Source organism: Bufo bufo, chromosome 1 (assembly GCF_905171765.1).
Source record: "Bufo bufo chromosome 1, aBufBuf1.1, whole genome shotgun sequence".
In the NCBI taxonomy this organism is placed as follows: Eukaryota; Metazoa; Chordata; class Amphibia; order Anura; family Bufonidae; genus Bufo; species Bufo bufo.
The window spans coordinates 49,866,359-49,890,995 of NC_053389.1; the positions used below are offsets into that span (position 1 = coordinate 49,866,359).

Sequence of the window (24,637 nt, forward strand, 5' to 3'; positions counted from 1 at the left end):
GATGGTACAATAATAGTTTAATAATCATGTTTTTAGAATCATTTTTTCACAATCTTTTTTTGGAGTTATCTAATAAAAAAATAAAAAAATTTCTTTTCTTTTTCTTTGCTGGTTTGGTTTGTCTGCACCACTCCAAGTCATTCAGTGCCTGCTACTTATTTTATATATTCAAACTCTAGAAGTTGTAAAGGATACCTTCAGTCCTATGTGCAGAGCTCAACCCTGGTGGGGCCAGCTTCGAGCTAGCGTCAGGACATTAGGAGCAGTATCCTGAAGCTGTGCTTATGACGGTGAGCGCACCTATAGGGGCCCTGAGCAGGGACACTTTAGAAGATGCAAAGCATTGAGAAAACACTGCCTATATGCTAAAGCTTGTGTATAAAATGTGGTTAGAACAGGCACTTCCGTTAGGTCACCATTTTTAAGCGGACGATCATAATTATCATAAGACAGTGATTGCGGCCATCATGTGACATCCCATAATGACATCACCCCCCTTGGCATTCAGTAATATCAGTCTGGTCCATACAATCCCTTCGAACAAGAGGACGCAAAGCTCATTCTTCTAAAGATTTTGGTCTATAAACATCAAAAACCCAAGGCACCAAGACCCAGAACATCAGATCCAAGATAAGCAAACCTAGACCGAGGTACGAAAAACTGCCTCAATTTAGCGTACACACCTCACCTGTTCCATCACTGCTCCATCCAGTGATGCATCTCACCATCATGGCTCCTTTGGACGATACTGCTGGGTCAATCCCTTTACCTACTGTCATCTGTGAGGAAAACCTGAGGTTCACGTCCTGCAGATGGCCCCTAGCCTGAAGTTCACACTGGGCACAATGCCGGAGGGTGACGAGCAGCTGATGGCACATAGCTAGAGGGTCTTGCTCTATAGATGGCATACAGCCTAAAGTTAACACCTGTGAATGGCACAATGCCGGAGGGTGGAGATCTGCTGATAGCACATAGCTGGAGGGTTGTGACCTGAGGATGGCACCAGTCCATCTCACACAATACCATGGTGGAGGACAATGCCACCAAAGTCCACAGGAAAGTCAGGCCCATTTCTGTTATTAGAACAGCTAATAAACAGCATAAAGCTGTAAAGTGATGAGTAATTTACTATAAAGCCATAGAAGACATAAAATGTAGTCATAGGGGGTGCATTAGACAACACCAGTAAACGTCCTCCATTACATACTTGCCAACTCTCCCAGACAGCAGGTAGTAGAAATGGAAAATTGCCAAAGACAGGGAATTAGTGATACGAAGAAGACAATAAAAGGGGTCCCCTCCAATTATTCTTATTCTTCGCCTGGATGATCTGGGATTTGCATCTCTGCATTTATGCCACTGAGGGGCGTAGAAAAGCTGGATGACAACTATTTTATAGCTGTAATGGTCATTGAATTGATAGTCACCCAGGGACAGACCTGACGTTGAAGGTGTTTTCCAGGACCCACCTTAAATACACATAACACACCTGAAGAAGAAAGTTTGGAATATACTTACCACTCCAGAGTGCATGGATCGGGCTGCCGCTCACATGGCGGTCCTCTTCTGAAAATGCAGCTTCTGACAACTTTGTGACATTTAGTAGGCCTGGGCTGTGGATGGGGCCCGAACTATTCCCATCTCTGGTGCCAAATTTATTAATATGCCAGAAAGTGAAATCTATGCCAGCAAGGAGGTGGCATAGATTTCTGGTGCAATGTGCCGCAGCTTTCTGGCACAAATACTGGTAAATACGTGGGCTGCAGAGGTCCTGCCTGTGACCTCCCCCTCCCACCCACAAAGATGCTGAGGGTGTCAGAAAATTGAGAAACAATTGCTAAATTTTGGTGTGACTTTTCTACAATTTCCCCATATACATATTTAAGGGGGCTGGTTTTTGGTCTGTGAACTGAATGGGGTCATATCTGATATAGGCGATTCTGTTATAATCGCCACCTGACCAGATAACCACCAGCCTAGCTAATACTAGCGTCGTTATTTCATTTGTACCGGTAACATTAGAGGTTTTATGAGACTTAAATACTGATGAACTATCCTCTGCTATACAATGTCCAGAAGAAAGTTTGTAGTAGAACTACCATGCCAGAGTTGCATTGATGGGGTCCCCGGGCACATGGCAGGCCTCTTCAGAGCTCAGCACAGTCCTTGAAAAGAGTCTAAATCTACCTGAGAAGAGTCAGAGTTAGGCCTCTTGCACACAAACGTTGTGTGGCCGTATTGCGGCCTGCAAAACACGGGTACCCGCCCGTGGGCGCTCCGCATCACGGATGCGGACCCATTCACTTGAATGGGTCCGCAATCACGGAGATGTGGAACGGAAGCACTACGGAGTGCTTCCGCACCGCAACAAAATCGAACTTGTTCTATTTTTTTGCGGTGCGGACGGCTCACAGAGATCCGCCCCACGGACGTTGCCCGTGCATTAGGGACCACAAATTGCAGCCCCCAATGCACGGAACGGATGCAAAACGTTTGTGTGCAAGAGGCCTTATTCATAAGCTCCTGCTCTCCCCACCCATCTGCGGATGATTGGCAGCCGTCTCCTTAGGTCGCCCTCAAACGCAGCAGATTTTGTGGCAGAAAATTCTGCGACTGAAAAATCAGTTCCATTCACCTTAGGGCTCATGCACACGGCCGCTCCCGTATTACGGCCCGCAAACAGCACTTCACTAGAATGGCTCCACAATCTGGAAGGTCCAGTGCAGAATGGAGGCACGGAACCCCACAGAAGCACTACAGAGTGCCTCCGCACCGCAAGAAAATCAAACTTGTTCATTTTTTTTTGGTGTGGACGGATCATGGAGCCATTTAAGTTGATGTTGCCCGTGCATTGGGGACCGCAAATTTTGTCCTGTATGCTACAGCGACTTCTGCCAGAGCCACAGATGTGAACAAAGCCCAACATGGACTCCTCTGCATGTTATCAATCTGAGCATGCTTGCTCCATCCAGATGCAGCTGTCAATAGGGACAACGGCATCTGTGATGTTAGAGGTAGGGGGTCTCCCCATGTCCTCCAATCAGCACTCCCACAGCAAAATCTCAAGGCTCCAATTAGTTGCTTTGACAGCCTGGGGCGTCGTGAAGTTTTCCAGAGGCAGAGCAGGCAGCCTGTCAGAATCCTACAGACTACCACAGTATTCTATTGCAATTTATGGTATAAGCGATCAGAGGATTGCATGTACAAGTCCCCCTAAGGCTACTTTCACACTAGCGGCACGGACATCCCGCAGGCTGTTCCGTCGGGTGAACAGCCTGTTGGATCCGTCCTGCGCTAGTTCACGTGTGCCCCCGGACTGCCGCTCCGTCCCTATTGACTATAATGGGGGCAGCGGCAGTGTTCCGGCAGAGGCACGGCGAGAGGCTGCCGGAATAAAACAACGACATATCCTACATTTATTCCAGCAGCCTCTCAACAGTCCGGGGGCACACGTTCACTAGCGGCAGGACGAATCCGACAGGCTGTTCATTCGACAGAACAGCCTGCGGGAGGTCCGTGCCGCTGGTGTGGAAGTAGCCTAAGCAAACTCAAAATTATTCAGAAAAAAAAAAAAAATGGTTTTAAAAAATATTGAAAAATAAAAATAAATAAAAAAATTCAAATCATCCCCCTTCCTGATCAAAAATTTCCCAACTGATAAAATAAAAAAATATTCATTATGCGCAGTGAATGTTGCAATAGAAAAAAAAAAAAAAGAAATAGCTGTTGTCACATAACCCCCCCTCAAAAAATTTAAAACTGAACAAAAATTATACCAGTAAAAACTAAACAGCTCAATAAATGAAAAATGTAAAAAATAAATAAAGTTATGGATGTCAGAATATGGCAATGCAAAGAATTTTTTTTTTTTTTTTAAGTAAACATAATAGAAACTATATAATTTTGGTAAGGCCATAATCATACTGACTAGGGATGAGCGAATCGGCTTCGGATGAAACATCCGAAGTCGATTCGCATAAAACTTAGTTTCAATACTGTACAGAGCTCCGTACAGTATTACAATGTATTTGGCTCTGATGAGCCGACGTTTATTACTTCGCTAAGTCTCGCAAGACTTCGCATAATCACTTCAGAAATTGATTTATTCTGTAAAAAAACATTTCCCGAACTCAGATTCGGTTCCAAGTGGTACCTTGGAACCGAACCAAAGTTCGAGAAATGTTTTTTTACAGGACGGAAGGCAATTGCGGGCAAGAATTGGACATGCTCTACATTTTTTGCGGGCCGCAGAATAAAATTGCGAAACGGATGCAGAACCATTCATTCGGTCGTGTGAATGAGCCTTAAGGTGGGTTTACACGTCCCTATCTAACAGCAGATTCAGTCAGATGCTTCTTCAGTGAAGGAGACCGCGCATTTACATGCAGCGATCTCCTTCACAGTATGAGGGCTTGCTATAGCCATCGCTTATCCCCATACAGCAGGTGTCAGCAGCCTCTGGCACTCCAGCCGTTGTGAAACTACAACTCCCAGCAAGCTCCATTTACTTCTATGGGAGTTCTGAGAACAGCCAAGCAAGTGTGCATGCTGGGAGTCGTAGTTTCACCACACCTGGAGCGCGGAAGGCTGCTGATCCCTGCCATACAGAATCATTGTTTCTAGGCAGCAGATCTGCTGCCCAGAAACGATAATTTGTGCGCCTGCACGAACGACAGTAACACCTGATGTGGTGCCGATCACCCGATGAACATTTAGAATGGCAGATTGTCAGAAACAAGCGTTCAGGCCGCGTAAATCCACCTTCAGACTTAAATGGGAGCAGTGCTGTAGTCGCAAGCTCCCTCCACTACAATGTTGCTGGTGCGGTGCAGCTCTGGAACAGACTTGATGGAGCTATACAGAACAGCCAATCAGCTGGTGGCGGCCTACTCTGGGGATAGGCCATCACTTAAAGTCTAGACGACCCCTTAATGGAGCCATTAAAAAAATACTTGTCCCACAAAAATTAAGCCCTCATATGTGTTATGTGAACAAACAATTAAGGCTAGTCTCACACTAGGGGCAAGGAACTTCAGCGGGCTGTTCCGGCGGGTGAACAGCCTATCGGATGCGTGCTGCCGCTAGTGGTCGCGTGTCCCCGGACTACCGCTCTGACCCCATTGACTATAAGCAGGGCGGGCCGGAGTTCCGGCGGCAGCACACGCCGAGAGGCGGCCGACTCTCAGCATGCGCTGCCGCCGGAAATCCAGCCCGCCCCCATTATAGTCAATGGGGCCGGAGCGGTAGTCCAGGGGCACGCGTGCACTAGCGGCAGCACGGATCCGGTAGGCTGTTCACCCGCCGGAACAGCCCGCTGAAGTTCCTTGCCCCTAGTGTGAGACTAGCCTAAGAAAGTTGTCTCTTGGAAGGCGGGAGGGGAAAAAAAAATGTAAGTCTTGGAAAACAGTTTTAAAGGGGTTGGCCAGTGTCCTATCCTCAGGATAGGTCATCAATATCAGATCGGTGGGGGTCCGACACCGCTGCTGATCAGCTTTATGAAGAGAAGGTTGATGATCACGGAGTAGAGATTCAGTTCTCGCTGGTCATCCTGCAACACTTTAGGGATCGGATCATGAATCCCCCCCGAGTGTCAGATCCACCCTCGTGCAGCGGCCTAGCGCGAGCGCACCAGAAAACACTTCCCCCAACAAGTATAGAAAAAGAACCCCACACAAAATATATGAGCACCAGAAAAACATCCATTCTTGTAAATCATATAACACTCATTTATTCAGAAACAGAACAGGGAAATTTATCTGCCGGACTCTGTAAACATCTCGATTTCCCAGGGAGCGGCGCTGCCCTCCAGAAATACAGGAAGTTCAAGAATGGACTGAACAGATGAAAAAAGCACCCCCTCCGGGGCAGCACCGAGACGTCGCTGGTAATACTGAGAATATTCATGTAAGGAGCCTTCCCAGACCTAGAGAGCCTGATGGAACATAACTGCACGCAGCCTCAGCTCCACTACATATCCGGACATAGACTTGTTACTGCATCTCCATACTGCTTTACTGAGTGTGCGCCACATCATGTCCGATATCCTGCTCACATCTAGAGCAGCACCCACAATTCTGCCTGTAACTACGAATCTGTCAGCTCGCCCAGGACTAGATCATTTTCCTTCAACTCTATGCAATGACTGCAGTGCACCACTAGGGGCAGCCATAAAGCACAAGAGGCACCAGGAAACCAACAGAATGCAGCTCTGAATGTGACTAGAGTATAAGACATGCCGTCAACGGACACTCACAGGTCAGTAAAAAGGAAAAAAGATTTGCAGAGGCGACTGTAGCTACAGGTCACGAGACAAGACGTAGATGGAACCTGACAGGTCGCTTTACATTCTTGTTTATGGAATTAAGGCCGACATCTTTCCTGAAGATTAATTCATCATGACACAACTGTCTTATATAAAAGAGCTACTAAACACAGACTGAGAGATTGTGTAGAAAAACTGCAATTTATTTAAAAAAAAATAAAAAAAATGGACCTGTCCCCCTGCATGGATCAGCTGTGGACAATGTCCAGTGACCGATAATATTAACCAGTGAACGACATCATTCCCTAAAATATGGCGGCTGCACCATTTACAGGCGGAGGGTCCATTTTAGGGTAAGATACTGGTATGAGGTTTGTAATCACAATAGCATCTATGGGGGAATGTGTCAGTAGCTTCTTCTTATATAAGGCACCAAAGTCTTTGTATTTTCCCCTTGACTTCTTTTCCTTGTAGGTCACTGACTGAAGAAAGAAGATGCTCAGCGGCCAGTGGGGACATTTTGGCATTGCAGGTAACTCCGTCAAGGGATAATTACACGTAAAACCCATGATTATTACAAAAAAAGAGAAAACAAAAAAATGCCCCTAAAATATACACATATCGGCAACAGAATGCAGCGTGCGCTGTGCCGCACTGTCCACCTGGATGAACATTTCATACCTCCAGCCTCCCGAAAGAGCTGGAGCGGGCAGCACACTGACGTGACATACTGGATAAAATAGACGTCTAGCTTTATCGGGCGCGGTTTTGATCCGGATCTTACAAGGTTGGTCTAATTCATTCTATTGTCAAATAGCTGCCAGGAAAGGCTCCAGCCCCTCGAGACAAGGTCACCTGCGCAAGTCCTTATATAATGGCGGCCCTGTGTTATACAGACGTAAGCCTCTGAGCATCCGTCCTGCATCGGCTTCTGCATCCGCCCCGACATCACTAGGGAGAGGAACAGCACCAGCCAGGTTCACAACTCCAAACCGTGCAAGAAAAAAAAATTAAAATCTGCTCTCCTTCCACGTTTCCTGGTCCTCTAGGGACAGCACAGGCATTAACCCTCCCACTGCTCCAGGCCTAGCCCATGCTAATGCCCTGAGCATTTAACATCCACCGTCAGCAGCTCATGTCCACCTGTCCTCAGACAAAACCAGCACGTTCCTGAAGCATCTGATAGCAGAACATACAGTGATGGCGGCTGCTCTGTGCGCTCTACAAGACTAGAAGTTCTCTCTGTTAAAATAATTTTTTTGTTTTTTTTTGTTTTTAACAAAACTCGCTCATGCACACTACACCTGAAGAGCAGGGGGGAAATCAGTCATCATGGAGAAGGTCCTCTGCGGTGAGAGGAGGCAGACATGCACTCAAAGGAAACTCATGAGAAGGGGAGGTGGGCATGAGACCCTTTCCCCCTCGAGACGGGACTAACAGATATCATTATTGCTGGCGGTAACTTCCATAGAAGTGGCAGTTGCAGGCACGGGGCGCCCCCAACTCTGCCTGCTCCCTCCCCACCCGTCTAATGCACACGCACTCCCTTGTGATAAGACCTGGGGAAGCATGTGGCGATGCGCCAATCACAGTGGTCGGAGCTACAGGGGTGGCGGAAGGGGGGGGGGTCACAGTGCACGGGGTTTAAGGTCACAGTGGGCGGAGCAAAAGGTCATCAAAGTGCAAGTAAATGAGGCGACTCCCTCTGCTCGTGTCCATTGGTGTGACAGGCCGATGCAGCCCATGGTGTCATTCTCCAGAAAAATCTATCTGCTTTGTTTGAAACCCTGTGAACCGTCGGGACCCAGCGGCTGCCGGATCACGTTATTAGATGGTCTGGTGTCCTCTGACTGGTTGATTCGGATAGGTCTGAAAGACAAGAAAAGGCATTCAGAACCAAGATAAGAAGCCATCCGTTCATAAAAGAGTGGTTAGTGCAAAGTTGCATCAGACATAAGAGGGTAGTGTTGGAGTAGTTGCAGGCACCATGGGGGCCACTATCACTTATGATGGACTATGGCGCTGTTAATCTACAACTCGAAAGTGCATCTCCTGGATGATGCCAGCAGAAGGGACTATGAAGCCTAATAACTATTACATTAGGGTCGCAGGTAGGGCACTGCCCTCATTTATAAGGTGCATACAAGAAGCAATCAATTTACAACATCCAGGCAGCTTTGGGAAACAGCTGCAGCACTCGCCTATCTACAATTGGCTTCTCTGGTTCCTCCTCTGGACTGGCACTGCCAAGGATACGTTTCCTGGCCTCCGCGTACTCAGCCTCCCTCTGTGCCAGTGATTTCACAGGCACCGTCGGCCGGCTGCTGGCATGGGGGTTACTTGACAATCCGTTGCTTGTAGGCCTCTTCAGGATCCTGATTTGTGGGGGTGGACCCGCTGGGAGAGAGTCGTCTTGAATAACCACTGGCGCTTTGGGTGGAGACTTTGATTTGCTGCAGATAAAAGAGAAATGAGAAAAGAGCAAGCATGAAAAAAAAGGAAATAAACCACACCCGTGTCTTACGGTAGACTCTAGAGAACAAAAAGATGTGGCAAAGCAGTTGTAATAATGGGAAGAGCTTAGCCAATGGAAAGCAACAAGGCTCAGGGGCAGCTTTCCAGTGTATGCCTGGAACCGTTCTGGCTTCCAGAAGGAGCAGACACCAAACTATTTCTTAATGGTCCTCCTCCTCCTTTACATGATTAAGCACTTTAACAGTGATAATGCTGAAAATATTCCTACCGAACCAGCGCTGTGCTCTCCAGTGTGATTAGATTGCAGGCACTTCCTGGATGATAAGCCATCCATTCAGATCTTAGCCCGGATACAACCTGCATGGGTTGCGCCTGTGCAGTCAGGTAGCCTCGGGCGCTGTGAGCAGTCACTGCCCAAGACTGCCTGATTGTACATGGGTTCTGCCTGCACATCGCAAGTTGTAACCGGAGTAGGATCATGTGCTGAATGTATAGCCCGCAAGCTAAATACACCGGGGAGCGAGGTTCTAGCACAGTAGAAATATTTCCTGAATATTTTCTCATTTGAGACAATGGTGGCATATCGCTAGGATACATCACCCATTGTCTGATAGGTGCTTGTCCCATTGTTGGGACCCGCACCCATCTCCTAAACGGAGTCCTGAAAATGGTAGAAGACGCACCGGTCCATAAAAGTGAATGGGAGCAGTGACCAGTTATGCGCGGTGCACTCTGCCCACTCCATTCTCAATATAGGTGACCTGCACCTATCAGACAGTGGGGGCATATCCTAGCGATATGCCCAGATTGTCTCAGATGAGAACACCCCTTTAAGAAAAAATAAATAATATACACATAGATAAGGCTACTTTCACACTAGCGTTTTTGTTAGATCTGGCAGGGTTCAGAAAAAACACTTACTGATAATACAACAATCTGCATCCGTTATGAACGGATACGGTTGTATTATCTGTAACATAGCCAAGACGGATCCGTCATGAACTCCACTGAAAGTCAATGGAGGGTGGATCTGTTTTCTATAGAGTCAGGGAATCCCAGGACGGAAAGCAAACCCCAGCATGGTGCGGTTTGCTCTCCGGTATGCATTTTAGAGCATTCCCTTCTGTTCAGTTACGTTTTGTCCCCATTGACAATGAATGGGGACAAAACGGAAACCTTCTCCCCCATACCCCCCCCCCCCCCCCCCCCCCGGTATTGAGCCCCTATGACGGATCTCAATACCGGAAAATAGTAACGCTAGTATGAAAGTAGCCTTACGCCTTTAATTAAAATTCCTTGCGTTACGGCCCTTTTACACAAGCCAAAGAATGGGACAATTCTTAAGGAAGAACTCTTTTCCAATAATTGCCCTGTGTAAAAGTGCTGCTGATCACCAGCCAATGAGCACACACTCGCACTCTTATTACGCGATGACGTTTCGCTTGGCACCTAGAATAGCCGCCTGCCACCAGCACATCGCTATGTGCTGCAGACAACTATCTGGTGTCAAATCTGATGCCAAGAACAATTCCACAGAAAACTGTGGCTTCAGTTTTCCTCTGGCATTGGAGTACCATACCAGAGGGAAACTAAAACCGATGGCCTGGTACACTGTGCGTGAACCCATCCTCACGGACTATGCAGGACGTCCTGAAAAACCAAAAGAAGCCCAGCACCTATAAACAAGATAAAACCAATGAGTACAGAGCCCCTTTACCTCTCCCGCTGTGTGATCCGCAGTTTCTTCTCTAACCGGCGATCTATTTCCTAGAAAAGAAACAAAAATGACAATGAACAGACTCAGCGTTTCAGGTGTACAAGTCACTCACATGCACAACATTCTGGTGGGACTTTAAGCGTTAGAGACGATTGAAAAAAAAAATAATAATAATTCCCTTCACCCACGAAAGCACCACGAGAGAGAGAGAATCCGCGCCCACAGACAGGAAACCTGCAAAATAAAAGGGCGGACACTCTCCTCCCAATTCAGTGGGGTTTCCGGTCTCTGGGGAAGCCTGCAATTTTTCTGTCAGATCCTTCCCCCTGGTGGTGCTCCTATTCTAACCCTGGTTGTTTAGGCCAGAGAGGTCCTGGGGCATACCTGCAGAGGTGAGATGTGGCATCGGTTGGTGCACTAATGGGGACAGCAAGTCTCTAGAGGGAGACTCTTGGGTGCTGGAGCGATTAGGTGCCTGACGGCCTCACTGATGCGCTAAAGGCACGGACTTCCTGGCCACAGGGGGAGGAGGAGGAGCTTCCGGCAAGGAAATAGGCCGGGGAAAGCAAATGAAGCACGTGGATCGGCGTGCGGCGCTGACGTCATTACAGAGCGCCTACGAGAAGGGCGCTCTGTAAACAGGAGGACGGCGTCCTGAATCAAAGCTCTGGTTTGGCGGTCCGGTGAGGAACATGGAGGAGAAGAAGCATACAGAAGACTCTTGGTACCTGCGAGGGGTGAGTGTTCTGGGGCATATCGGGTCCTGCTTCCCTTCTGATACCCTTATACTTAAATATATTTTCAGACAAAGCTTAGGAAGGTTGTCTCAAAGAAGAAGGGCCTGTAGGCCTTGAAAGTGTCCCATACTACTTGTTTTTTTGCTGAAGTATAATTAGCCTCCCAGAATTGGCTAATTTCCTTTTGTATTATTTCATGATTCTTTATTACTGATAATCAATAGGGGGTTGTCTAAATGGAGACCTCCCTATTTGTTTATCATGGGAGGATAGTTGCTGGACAAAAAACTCTATAGAGAAAGTTTTCCTCGACTACATCTCAGAACTTTATAGAGCCGATTGTAGGATTACGGATGAAATGATGGATGTCTATCTTGACGGTATTATTTTTCCTACTATTACCTCGGCTCAAAAGAGGGTACTTGAGGCTGACTTCTCAATTCAGGAGCTTGAAGGGGCAATCAAACTATGCTCGGGTAACTCTGCCCCCGGTTCAGACGGACTCCCATGTGAATTTTATAGTAAATATAAGGAGGCTATTTTCCCCAAATTGTTGGGGGTCTTTGCTGAATCGGTGGAGGAGGGGACCCTACCGGGTTCAATGACGGAAGCTGTAATAATATTTATTCCAAAAAAAGGTAAGGACCCCATAGATTTTGGATCCTACAGACCGATTTCATTGTTGAACGCGGATGTAAAGCTCCTGGCAAGGATTTTGGCCACAAGACTCTCTGGGGTCATCTCTTCCATTGTCCATCCGGACCAGAACGGTTTCATCCCAAATAAGGGCACTCATCATAATCTTCATCGGCTCTTCGCTAACATACAGGCTCCTGGGGGATCTGCTCGCTCCATCCTGTCATTGGATGCCTCTAAGGCCTTTGACAGGGTGGAGTGGCAATTCCTGTGGAGGGTCCTGGCCAGGATGGGCTTTGGGGGGAGAGATTCATAAATATGATTAAACTATTATATAGATCCCCCACGGCTAAGTTGAGTCTCAATTGGAGCCTTACTACCAGTTTTGGTTTAAATAGAGGTACTCGCCACTCCTATTTGATATTTATATTGAACCTCTGGCTATTAGGCAGGACCCTCAAATTAAAGGATTTGGAATACTAGGCGTGGAGGATCGTATTTCCCTATATGCGCACAATGTCCTCTTCTTTATAGATAATACAGAAATAACTGACCCAAGAATTATCCGTATGGTTAAACTATTTGGTGAGGTATCAGGCCTAGATATAAATTGGTCGAAGACAATTCTGATGCCAATAGATCTGGTGCCCCAAAAGGAGTCCTTGATAACCCAGCTAGATGTCGTTGACACTTTTCAATACTTGGGTATGATGATATCTCCCAAGGTTGAAAACTGTGTACAACTCAATCTGATCCCATTGATAATGAAAATTAGGGCAAAAATAGGGATTTGGTTGAGATGTATCTAGGCTCTATCTAGGGCTGATTGAGTTTCACTGGTCAAGATGGTGATTCTACCCCAAATCCTCTGTTCTTAGGAATATACCTATCTGGATAGAGGATAAATATTTTAAACTTATGGAAAGAATAATTAATGACCTAGTTTGGGGCAGAAAACGTGCGAGACTTAAATTGGAATATCTATATAAACCTCTGGAGCAGGGGGGGTTTAAACCCCCTGCTGCTCAGTTATGGACGTGCTATGAATGGCAAAATAGTACATTTTTATGTAGGTTAGTGAGAAGCCCCTCACATAATACCATATTTACGCTTTTGGAATCCGGGCTATTGATTAATAGAGACCGGGGCCATAAAGAGACTGCAAAATCCCTACTGAAAATGTGGGCTACTACTAGAGGATGGTTGGGGGTAAAGGGATCACTTACATTCACGCCTCTTTGGCACGATATTCACTTACAGACCCTAGAGGGTATAGCAACGGATTAATTTTGGCGAAAGAATTGGATTCTTTATATCACACAGGTTGTTAAGAATAGAGAGATTAAGTCGTTTGTGGAATTATCACACAACATAGCGAACCTTTCTTGGTTTAGGTATTTTCAGCTTCGGTCGGCACTTTTTAGTTTGAATGATAAATCACTGTAGATAATACTTCTCCGCTAAATGGGTGGGTAGGGAAGATATCACAAAGAATGAAGACTTTAAATATATATAGATTATTACTTAAGTCAGGTTTTGGAGAGACACAATCGCCGGGACAAAGGGCCTGGGAGATGGATTGTCCAAATATACAATCGGCAGGGTGGGGGGGAAGCATTTTTACTAACTTTGACTTACTATCTCATAAATGTAATCATGTTTTAATACAGTTCAATATTTATCACAGACTATATGCTACCCCCATTTGCTTAAACAAGTGTGGATTAAGAGATACCTCCAAGTGTCCTCGATGTGATACTGTAGGTGTGGATTATCTGCACATGATCTGGGCATGCCCAGAACTTGGAGATTACTGGAACGGTATTATTAATCTCCTTACCCATAAATTAAAAATCCGGATTTCTCTCGAGCCACAATTGTTTCTACTGAACGATTTTTCGTCACTAGGTAGCCATAAATATCAAAAGATCTTGTTAGGTAGAACACTATTACTGGCCAAAGTTCTGATTAGTCGGAGCCGGTTTGCACGCCATACTCCAGAGGTAAATAATTTGATAAATCTGGTTAATAAGGTTAAAAACTACGAACGGATTCTTTATAAGCAGAGAGATGTACTAGAGAAATGGATTAAAGGGCTTCTGTCACCCCACTAAACCTTATTTTATTTTTTTGCTTACTTATAATCCCCACACTGCGATTTATGCCTACATAATCAAATTAATCATTTTGGTCCTGTAGGTTTTGTTTAAAACATGCTTTTAAAATATGCAAATTACCTTGCTACCAGCAAGTAGGGCGGCTACTTGCTGGTAGCAGCCGCATCCTCCAATCCTAAAGACGCCCCCTCCGCATTGTGATTGACAGGGCCAGCGGACGGGATCTTTCTCTGCTGGCTTTGCCTGTTAGTATTCAAAATCTGGCGCCTGCGCCGCGGCCGTACCTGTCTTCAATCGGCGCAGGCGCACTGAGGCGGCCGCTTGCTCGGCCGCTCCATCCTCAATGCGCCTGCGCCGATGACGTCACATCTACACCCGGCGCAGGCGCATTGAGGATGGAGCGGCCGCCTCAGTGCGTCTGCGCCGATTGAAGACAGGTACGGCCGCGGCGCAGGTGCCAGATTTTGAATACTAACAGGCAAAGCCAGCAGAGAAAGATCCCGTCCGCTGGCCCTGTCAATCACAATGCGGAGGGGGCGTCTTTAGGATCGGAGGATGCGGCTGCTACCAGCAAGTAGCCGCCCTACTTGCTGGTAGCAAGGTAATTTGCATATTTTAAAAGCATGTTTTAAACAAAACCTACAGGACCAAAAATGATTGATTTGATTATGTAGGCATAAATCGCAGTGTGGGGATTATAAGGAGCAAAAAAAAAAAGTGGGGTGACAGAAGCCCTTTAAGATATGGGACGATGAAGTTCTGATTTAACTGTATCTGGAAGTTACTAACACACACAGAGATATATCTATCTATCTCTGCCCTCTTGGGGGGGGAAGGGGGCTCGGGTCAAAATGGTATTAATTACACTAAGTTTGAATGTCCTTTGTGCATTTGTTTTGTATATCAATAAAGATGTTGAAATAAAAAAAAGAAAAAAAAGAAGAAGATTGTGCTACTTGGGATGAGGTGCCCAGGATTGATGTAGCTATATCTAAAGTCTTGAGTAAAACAGCCCTTCCCTTTGACGACATGGGAGTATTAAAGGACCCCTTAGATAAAAAAAAAAAAAAAGCAGAGTCTGGGAAGCATCTACCCCTTCTTTCAGGCAGAGTAGAACCTCAACATGTACAGACCGCTCCCTTATGGTCTGGCTCTTTGAGCTGGAAAAAAATAAATAAAATAAAAAAATCTATTAAAAAAATAAAAAAAAATAAATAGATGTCCCAGAGAAGAGATTTTAGCGTCCTTGCCCACTATGAAAAAAGCGGCAGATTTTTTGGCTGATGCTTCGGCCAATTCTGTTAGATTTGCGGCCAGATCTGCTGCTTTATCAAATTCTGCCCGTAAAGCATTTTGGCTAAAAAACTGGGTGGGTGATTTCCCATCAAAAAAAATAAGCTATGTGGTGTTCCATGTGAAGGGGGAATACCTTTTTGGGGCGGCGTTGGATGAGCTACTAGAAAAAGCTGCGGATAAAAATAAAAAATTCCCAGGGTTTCACAGGATCAGCAGTGACGCCAGAAGTCAGGTGGGGGGGGGCAGATTAAAGTTTTTTTCCCCGCCTGGTCCAAGATCTCTGCCAGCTCATGGATTCTAGACACCATACTCACAGGTTTAAAACTATAATTTCGTATGGTCCCTCCAGTAAGATTCTTAATCACAAAAGATCAAATTTTGGGTCAAGGAAATTCCGCAATGGAAGAAGTACTAAAATTTGTCAAAAAAAAAAATTGGCTTTAGTTCCTGTACCAAAAGGAGAAGAGGGATTTTACTTCCCCTGTTTTTAGTATATAAAAAAAAAATTAAAAAAAAAGGATGGCTCCTTCAGAACAATAATAAACTTAAAGTTAAACCGGTTTCTTTGGCTAAAAAAAAAAAATTCAAAATGGAGACTATAAGATCAGTAATAAACCTTCTTCCTCCTCACTGTTTCATGGCAGTACTCGATCTCAGAGACGCATACCATCACGTTCCAATCTTCCTCGTTCATCAAAAATTCTTAAGTCGCAGTAAGAATAGGAGGACAATTACAACATCTTCAGTTTCAAGCGCTTCTATTTGGCCTTTCCATGGCCCGAGGGTCTTTACAAAAATATTAGCAGAAATGGCGGCCCATATAAGAGAAAAAGATTATTTTTATACCGTACCTGGATGATTTTTTAATAGTGGGAAAAACAGAAGAAGCCTGTGGAAGAGCGGTCGCAGCAGTATCAGAAATTCTAGACAGGTCAGGCTAGGTCTTATATCTAGAAAAATCTAAATCATGTCCTACCAAAATTCAGACAGACATTCTGATTCAGGACAGAATCAGAGATCTAACCAGAAACCCAGTGGTCTCTATGAGGAAGGGAATGTCTATTTTGGGGTCCCTCACATCTTGTATCTTGGTTCTCCAGTGGGAAATACTTTCTTTCTGGCAAAAGAACAACTCCCCAGATCTAAAAATAAGAATCTCTAGCTATGAGGTCGGTCCTTCCAAGAATAAGAGGGAAAAAAAAATCTCAGGATTATGACAGACAAAACGGTGGTCAAGAGATTGCAGGGTGCCCGTGGGTGACGAGGTTCTTTAGAGCAGCAGCCAGATCCACCCGGATAACCTCCCATAGATCCCCTCCTTGGGGCCTAAACATAGTTTTAAAGGGGGCATGGCCTACCGCAGCATGGAGTAGGACGTGCGTCAGACCTCTCCTGCCTGAATCCTGACACATCCTGGAGACTTAAGCCTGCTGGTGGTGGTAATAAAACCACTAGAAAGAGTCCAGAAAGACAGCGGATCCCTCTGGAACACTTAGTGGAGGAGGAAAACATGCCGAAGCGGCGGAAGCAGCGCGCCTTAGCAAATGATAAATAACAAAATCGCGTTATACGCAGATGACACTGTTATTCCTGGGGGATACGACGTCTTCCCTCTCGGCAGCTATGTCACTGATGAACAAGTTTGGTTGTCTGTCAGGCCTAACTATTAACTGGCAAAAATCAGCATTGATGCCTATAGATGATCAGGCGATATCTGCGGTGGCCATAGCCCATAATAACCCCTGTGTAAATAATAATAAGTATCTAGAAATCCAGATTTCCCCCAAGACTAAGGAATTGGAAGAATGAAATTCATCCATCTGATGTACAGTATATCATCTAATAAATTCTGGGGTGAGCCCTCAGCACTAATGGCATGAAAGGGGAGACGGGGGGGACCAACAGGTACAAGGGTCCTCATAAAATATAGAGTATATTGTGGACGGAGTGTACACCGGCCTATCTACAAATAAACGTCGCCTAGTATCTCATAACAGACAGTCTGGGCGATGTACTCCACACACATGGACTCACCTAGCAGAGGTAAGGTCTATAAGCCGGGATGGCGTTGCCCCAAAAGTTTGATAAACTATGGAGTAAATGGCTGTCCAATAGTCACATCAGATTCTAGGAGAGGGAGAGAGCAGTACGCATGCTGGAGCATTTCATGTAGGTTATATGCTATACAAAATGACAATACGCAATGTATATCTTGTACAGGTATATTTCTATTTATTTAGACATAATATATTTACTGTACACAGTTTTGTAATCTTGTCAAATAAAAAATATTTGATTTAAAAAATTAAAAAAAAACTGTTTTAACCCCTTAAGGACCCTGGGATTTTCAACTTTTTTAATTTTCCATTCACATAGCCTTTTGAGGGCTTATTTTTTGCGGGACAAGATGTACTTTCTAATGGCACCATTTACGGTTGCATACCATGTAGTAGGGAGCGAGGGAAAAAAATTCCAAATGGGGATTTTTTTTAATTTCTTTTATATTTGTAAAAACTTTTTTTTTACTTTTTTTAAGTCACCTTGGGTGACAATAACTGGCAATCATTCGATTGCCCATAGTATTCAGTGATGGCTAAATAGCCATCATTTAAGACTTCATTTGCACTATCTCAATACAAGGCTGCCACCTAGTGGCCTGTATTGATATATACATCTAATTGACTCTAAAGCCTGCTTCCTCTATCTTAGCCGGGGAAAGCTGTTACCGGATCGGAAGCGCGCAACTTCCGTTTCCGGTCTGCACAGATGCCGTGGTCACATATGACCACGGCATCTGAAGGGTAAGATGTATGCGATCAGCCTTATGGCTGATCGCATACATGTGCCGCGGGTCTCTGCCATTTAAAATAGCAGAAACCCCACGGCTAAGGACACGCTGCATGTGCGAGCGGGCGTCATGTTTAGGGAACGTACCCATGACGTACAGCTACGTCATGGGTCCTTAAAGGGTTCAAGGCTTTGACTCCACCACCATTTGAACCATTGGATACCAGCTCCATTAAGTGTCTCACCTTAAAATTATGCCTTCTAGTAGCGGTAACATCTGCTCGCAGGGTTAATGAGATTCATGCCATATCTATTAATCCTCCATACACCACTATTTTGGAAGATAAAGCGTTGATTCGTCCGGATCCCGCTTTTCTTCCAAAAGTGGCTTCCAGTTTTCATAGGTCCCAGCAGAGGTCGCAATAACGCCTGTACAAGCGTCATAGACGCCCGTTCAGGCCATTTTACGCCCTGGAAAAAGTCTAAGACGTACCAATACACCTTAGACTTTTCCCTGCCATTCATCAGCGCAGTGAACGGCGAGGGCAGCGCAGCAATGTGGCTGCTGCCTGAAACAACCAATGACAAAGCTCCTTACAGTAAGGAGCTTAGTGATTGGTCAGTTTGAGCGGGCTGTCGGAGCTTATGCCACACCGCTCTGAAGTAAGGAAGCAGGCGCACGATCCTCACTGGCGGGGTAAGTGGCCTTGCTGTGTAGTAAAATTTAGTGGGGGTCCCGGATCTGAGCGCCTTGTTTTTCCCTATAGTGATGAGTCTGCAGGGCTCAGCCGAGCGCCGTCTCTCCTCCCTGCTGAGTGCGGTACTGAAGATGGCCTCAATAGAAGGTCTAGGGGACCGTCTTCACTACCGCGCTTAGCAGTAAGGAAAAGTGGCTGAGTGCTTCAGACTCCTGCTTATAGAAGTCAGCGAGGGTTGGTGTTGCTTGCTGCCAACAGGAGACCAGCAGCAAGCAACACCAACCGCAGACTTGGGTCTGACCGCCAGCTGCAAGACAGCGAGGACACGGGAGGGAGACCCTCAGGGCAGGTCGTTCTATTGTCCCGTAGCCATAAAAATAAAGGAGGAGCAGCTTATAGGTGCAGCAGACCGTGATGTGCCCGTGTACCCGGTGCGGGGCCCAGCACGAGCCTCCTGGCTGATATACAGATGTCACAGCATTACTGACTTACAGATACCCCTCCTCTCATTGCCAATGCAAGTCCTGGAGATAACAGGGGAGAAGAGAGGAGGCTGCATGAGCGTTAGGGTCAGGTTCACACACAGACAGTAGTGACCAAGGAAAAGCATCACTGTCCCACTATATACCGTACACTATTAAACTGTGTGCACTATAGTCCATGACACTATATACCGTATACTGTATCACTATGTACACTATAACAGTATATACAGAACATTATCACACTATAATAGTATAAAAGTACACAATCACACTACATCCCACTATGTGCACTACATTATCACACTGTGCTACCCTAAGCCTACCAACCTAACTCTGCAGAGCCCTGTGCTACCCTAAGCCCTCATAGCCTCATACTGTGCCAACCTGACCCTGCAGAGCTCTCTGTGCCACCCTAAGCCTACATAGCTTCATACTGTGCCAACCTGACCCTGCAGAGCTCTCTGTGCCACCCTAAGCCTACATAGCTTCATACTGTGCCAACCTGACCCTGCAGAGCTCTGTGCCACCCTAAGCCTACATAGCCTCATACTGTGCCAACCTGACCCTGCAGAGGTCTGTGCCACCCTAAGCCTACATAGCCCCATACTGTGCCAACCTGACCCTGCAGAGCTCTGTGCCACCCTAAGCCTACATAGCCTCATACTGTGCCAACCTGACCCTGCACAGCTCTGTGCCACGCTAAGCCTACATAGCCCCATACTGTGCCAACCTGACCCTGCAGAGCTCTGTGCCACCCTAAGCCTACATAGCCTCATACTGTACCAACCTGACCCTGCAGAGCTCTGTGCCACGCTAAGCCTACATAGCCCCATACTGTGCCAACCTGACCCTGCAGAGCTCTGTGCCACCCTAAGCCTACATAGCCTCATACTGTGCCAACCTGACCCTGCAGAGCTCACTGTGCCACCCTAAGACTACGTAGCATTAGCATCCAATCTGAGACCACTATTAACTGCCTGAATAAGGTACGTTAAAAACAACTTTATTGTGTTATTTTATAAAAAAAAACGGTTCTCCACTAAATCTGGCGATCAGGCTAGTAGTGTGAACTGGGGTATAAAGGATATTTATAAAAACTCACTCTGGTGTGAGTTGAGGAGGAAGTATTTATAAATATCCGTTATACACCAGTTCACACTACTAGCCTGATCGCCAGATTTGGTGGAGAACCGTTTTTTTTTTATAAAATAACACAATAAAGTTGTTTATTCAGGCAGTTAATAGTTTTCAATAGCAGTACGTCCATTTTCTATCAAAAAGCAGTTCACTACAATCTGAGACGACTGCAGAGGGGGACGCTCTCATGTAACAGTGTCCCCAGCTTTAGGCGTTGGAGGAATGGCTGTAATAAGGAGTCTACTGTTCGCGTCTGTACCAGCAAAAACTGGTGGCACTGTTTAGGTGGCAGTGGTCTTATGTTTAGTATATGATGTCAGCTAAATTTAAAATGGTCTAAATTTGCTATTTATGCATGGACGACAGTTCTAGAATACTAGTAATGGTTTCCCTGCATAAATAGCAAACCCTTAATGTTACGTAGGCCTTCATATTAACTATTTGAATTACTGTAACTTTCGTACTCCTCATCGGCTAAAAATACTCCTCAAAAATGGTAAGAGGAGTATTTTTACTCTTCCAGAAAAAAGTTGCGCGACCTCTGGGTCCCAGGATATTGCTCTTCCTACCTTTTTTAAGAACCCGAGGTCGGAAGAAGAAAGATCTCTCCATTGCTTAGATGTAAGAAGAGCTTTTATTGGTTCTCACACAGAGTTGGCGAAAGTCTTCTTCACTCTTTATCCTCTTTCAAGGAGGGAATAAGGGACAGTCAGCCACTAAAAGTCCCATTGCTAGATGGATTGTTTCTGCCATTTCTTTGGCCTACTCTTCACCTGGCTCATCTCCTCCGGTGGGTCTTGGAGCACATTCCACCTCCTGGGCAGAGAGATCCTCAGCCCCCGTAGAGGATATCTGCAGAGCAGCTACCTGGTCTTCTCCTTCAACCTTTTTTTAAGCACCATCGGCTTAATTTGAACTCATCTTCTTAAGGTTCTTCCTTTAGGGAAAAGGTGCTTCTTTCTGCTCTCCCACCCTAATTATTTCCTCTGGTAAATCACTCGTGGTGCTGTCGTGGGTGAAGGGAAAAATGATGATTACTCACCAGTAACTGGATTTTCCAGAACCCATGACAGCACCCTTATTTTCCCTCCCTTCTGGGTTATTTTGGTTCTTCTATACTCACAGGTTGTAACATATAAAAGAAAAAAATAAATTAGCATATTAAGTTGAAAATCGTCATGGATTATCTAAACATTATGTGGGCGGACTTCCTCCGATGCTTGGATATCACACTGAATTGGGAGGAGAGTGTCCGCCCTTTTATTCCGCAGGTTTCCTGTCTGTGGGGGTGGATCATCTCTCTCTCGTGGTGCTGTCGTGGGTTCTGGAAAATCCAATTACCGGTGAGTAATCATCATTTTTCCACTACTTTTATATTAATGGCCTATCCTCAGGACAGGTCATTAGCTTCAGCTCACCTGAACAGTAGCAGGGCTGCAGTAACCACGTCCACCACTACAGCGGAGGGAGCGCTGCAGTTCCGTCTTTGAACCTACTCCCTAAATATCTGATCGGCTGGGGTGCAGGGTGTCAGATCTGATATTGGTGGCCTATCCCAAGTTCTTGAAAGCCTCCTCAAAAAGGTACAATAACACTAAAGGCTCATTCAGACGGCCATGTTTTGTTCCGCATTTTTGAACAACAGGTGCGGACCCATTCATTACAATGGGGCCGCAAAAAGACGAAAACAGCACACGAGTCATGTCCGCATCCGTTGTTCCGTTCCGTGGCCCCGCAAAAAATATTGAGCATATCCTATTCTTGTGCACAATTGTGGACAAGAATAGGCGTGTTTTGCGAATCTGCAATTTACAGACCACAAAACACATACGGTCGTGTGAATGTAGCCTTAAAGGGGTTTTTCAGCACTTGTTTATTGATGACCTGTCCAAGTCATCAATACCTGAAACTGGGGAAAACTGAATAGGAGCAGCACGGCAGAAACCAGACAGGACCACTACACGGTGTATGGATCTCGCTAGTCCACCATGCCGCAGGTAGTAAAAACAGTCGGACCCCCACCAGTCTGATACCGATGACCTGTTCTAACCACAGGTCATCAATAAATAAGTCCTGGAAAACCCTCTTCACAGTTTTGGCTTAGGCCTCATGCACAAGACCGTATCCGTTTTGCTGATCAACAAAACACGGACACAGTCCGCTTTGCATCCGCATTGTTTGCAGACGTATTGACTTCAAAGGGTCCGCATTTCGAAGACAAGAACAGGACATGTGGATCACCCGTGTTCTTTCCGCATCCAAACGTCCGTTCCGCAACAAGATACACTGTCCTCAAAACACGGACCAGGGACCCGTTGAAAACAATGGGTTCACAAATGCAATACGGTCGTGTGCCTGAGGCCTTATTAACAAAAAGGCGGCGACATGCTGCAGATTTCACAGGTATTACATAGTTCTTGCGGCGGAAATGGCTGCACATTTCACTTCTGCACCGCAGCTCAATTCACACTGCAGATTCTTACGCAGTCTGAGGGGCAGATTTCTTAAAACCTCACACACTTTGCACTTCTCTACCAGATGGACAATGCAGCAAGTGCCTGTAACACACCGTAATATGATAGATATCTAATTCCCGAGATGCAGACCCCCTGGGGTGTTATCGGGCGGGCTGAGCTCTGCAGAGGAATTGGGTATCAGATCACATAACTTGGCTGCAGCTCAGGATTTCAGTCGCTATCCTCTGCCAAATAAAGCGTCCTATACGTAGAGGTATTAATAACCACTGCTGGAGTCAGGTCTTACAGGGGAAATACACTATTTATAGTGAAACAGACTGCCCGCCATCACCCCGTACCTGCAGCTATACACGTCGGCAGCAATTTGACCCCAAACTGCGCGGATATCATCATTAACTGGTGTATGTGGTGCTAACTGCAAGTCAACGCAATGAAACCCCCCAATTCACCTGTATATGTATAGGGACATGTGGGGGCACTGAATGTACCCCCTATATGGGCCTGGGAGGCTCTGAGCAAAACATGGAAGTCCAACTGATAATGGCCAGTCCCTTGTGGTGAGAGCAGAAAACAGGGGATCCCCATCCTCAGGACACCCCATGTTCAGCTGCTGGGGTAATTAAAGGGGTTGTCCGCAAGTATTCAAAACCTACAGGGGAGAAGAGGGGGCTTATAAAAGGATAGAAAAAAGAAAAAAAAAAAGCTTTCCTGTCCGGCTACAGGTCCTTCTGTTCTCTGCGGGATCGGAAGAGGAGATGTCCGGCCAATCACCGGTCATGCACATGACCAAAGAGGCCAGAGATTGGCTGAGTAGACGTCTGGTGTGACATCACGGCTTCCTGCAGGGATGGGAAAGGGGAACCTGTAGTCAAGTTTGAGCCTTCCTGCATGTTTTTATAATTCTCAGGCAATCCCTGTAAAGGGGCACTCTGTAAAACAATGTATCCCCTAGGCAAAGAATATCCCCCCCCCCCCCCCCACAGGCCTACCTGCATTCGAGCAGAGCACCGATTGGCCGTCTCTGGCATTCCCATAGACAGTGAATGGAATGTAGGTGTGCGCGCCCCAACCAGCTGAACAAGGCAACCCCCACTATGAGTGGTGGGGGTCTCTACAATCAGACCCCCAGCCACCAGTTATCCCCTAACTGGAATACCCCTCCAAGCAAGGTACGTGATACAAGCTAGTAATACAGACCCCCATAGTCCTGATCTGGGGGCTATAGAAATTCTGTGCCTTCTTTAGGTTGGGGGGTGCAAGAAATCTGGTCTAGATGGAGGTGGTCTTCGCTGCGCCCGTCTCCACGACTTATCTGTACAGTCGCTGAGCGCATGCACAGCACTTCACCAGGAGGGGGGTCCCCCAAATACATATTAACATGGCACCTGTGCTTATGGGGTCCTGATAACATGAAGCCCCAAAACAGCTCTGAAGACACCAAGAGGGGAGGGAAGAAAGGGGCTGGGTGAGGGGGTCCCTGACATGAAGGGGTGTAGGGGTCCCACACAACAGTCCTACTACAAAACAAGCCCCCAAAACAGGACTGCTGGAGACCCTAGTGCAGCCAGGGTGACCCAGCGCCGTCCAGGCTCAGCAGGCCCTGCCTGAGGCTGTCCCCAGCTGCAGACACTCGAGCACAACCACGGAGACTCCCCACAGGCGGCACAGCCCTCCGACTTTACTCACGCCGCTGTCGGCCGCATCCTCCCAGCTCTCCGCGACCTCATCCTCTTCCATCTTCCGTTCAGCCGCCGCCGGAAATCAGGCCAATCGCCGGCCTTTACTGCGCAAGCGCAGGACTAGAGTGTGCACG

General features: G+C 46.4%; 1 protein-coding gene across 1 annotated transcript; it reads right to left on the reverse strand.

Annotated features, from left to right (window-relative positions):
- Window positions 1-5,712: 5,712 nt before the first annotated feature.
- Window positions 5,713-24,637, reverse strand: SZRD1 (SUZ RNA binding domain containing 1). The gene is made up of 4 exons (XM_040423196.1): window positions 24,511-24,637; window positions 10,455-10,504; window positions 8,464-8,715; window positions 5,713-8,131 (listed from the first exon to the last, which is right to left on the reverse strand). The coding sequence occupies exons 1-4, from the start codon at window positions 24,559-24,561 to the stop codon at window positions 8,029-8,031; spliced, it is 456 nt and encodes a 151-aa protein (XP_040279130.1). The 5' UTR covers window positions 24,562-24,637; the 3' UTR covers window positions 5,713-8,028.

What these genes read in the sequence shown, in the direction of transcription:
- SZRD1 (XM_040423196.1), bottom strand. Translation starts at nt 24,561, where the DNA reads ATGGAAGAGGATGAGGTCGCGGAGAGCTGGGAGGATGCGGCCGACAGC. An exon ending in CGGATCACACAGCGGGAGAG is followed by an intron (nt 8,716 to 10,454) that starts GTAAAGGGGCTC and finishes TTTTATCTGCAG; the next exon opens with CAAATCAAAGTCTCCACCCA. An exon ending in GAGAAGCCAATTGTAGATAG is followed by an intron (nt 8,132 to 8,463) that starts GCGAGTGCTGCA and finishes CTTGTCTTTCAG; the next exon opens with ACCTATCCGAATCAACCAGT.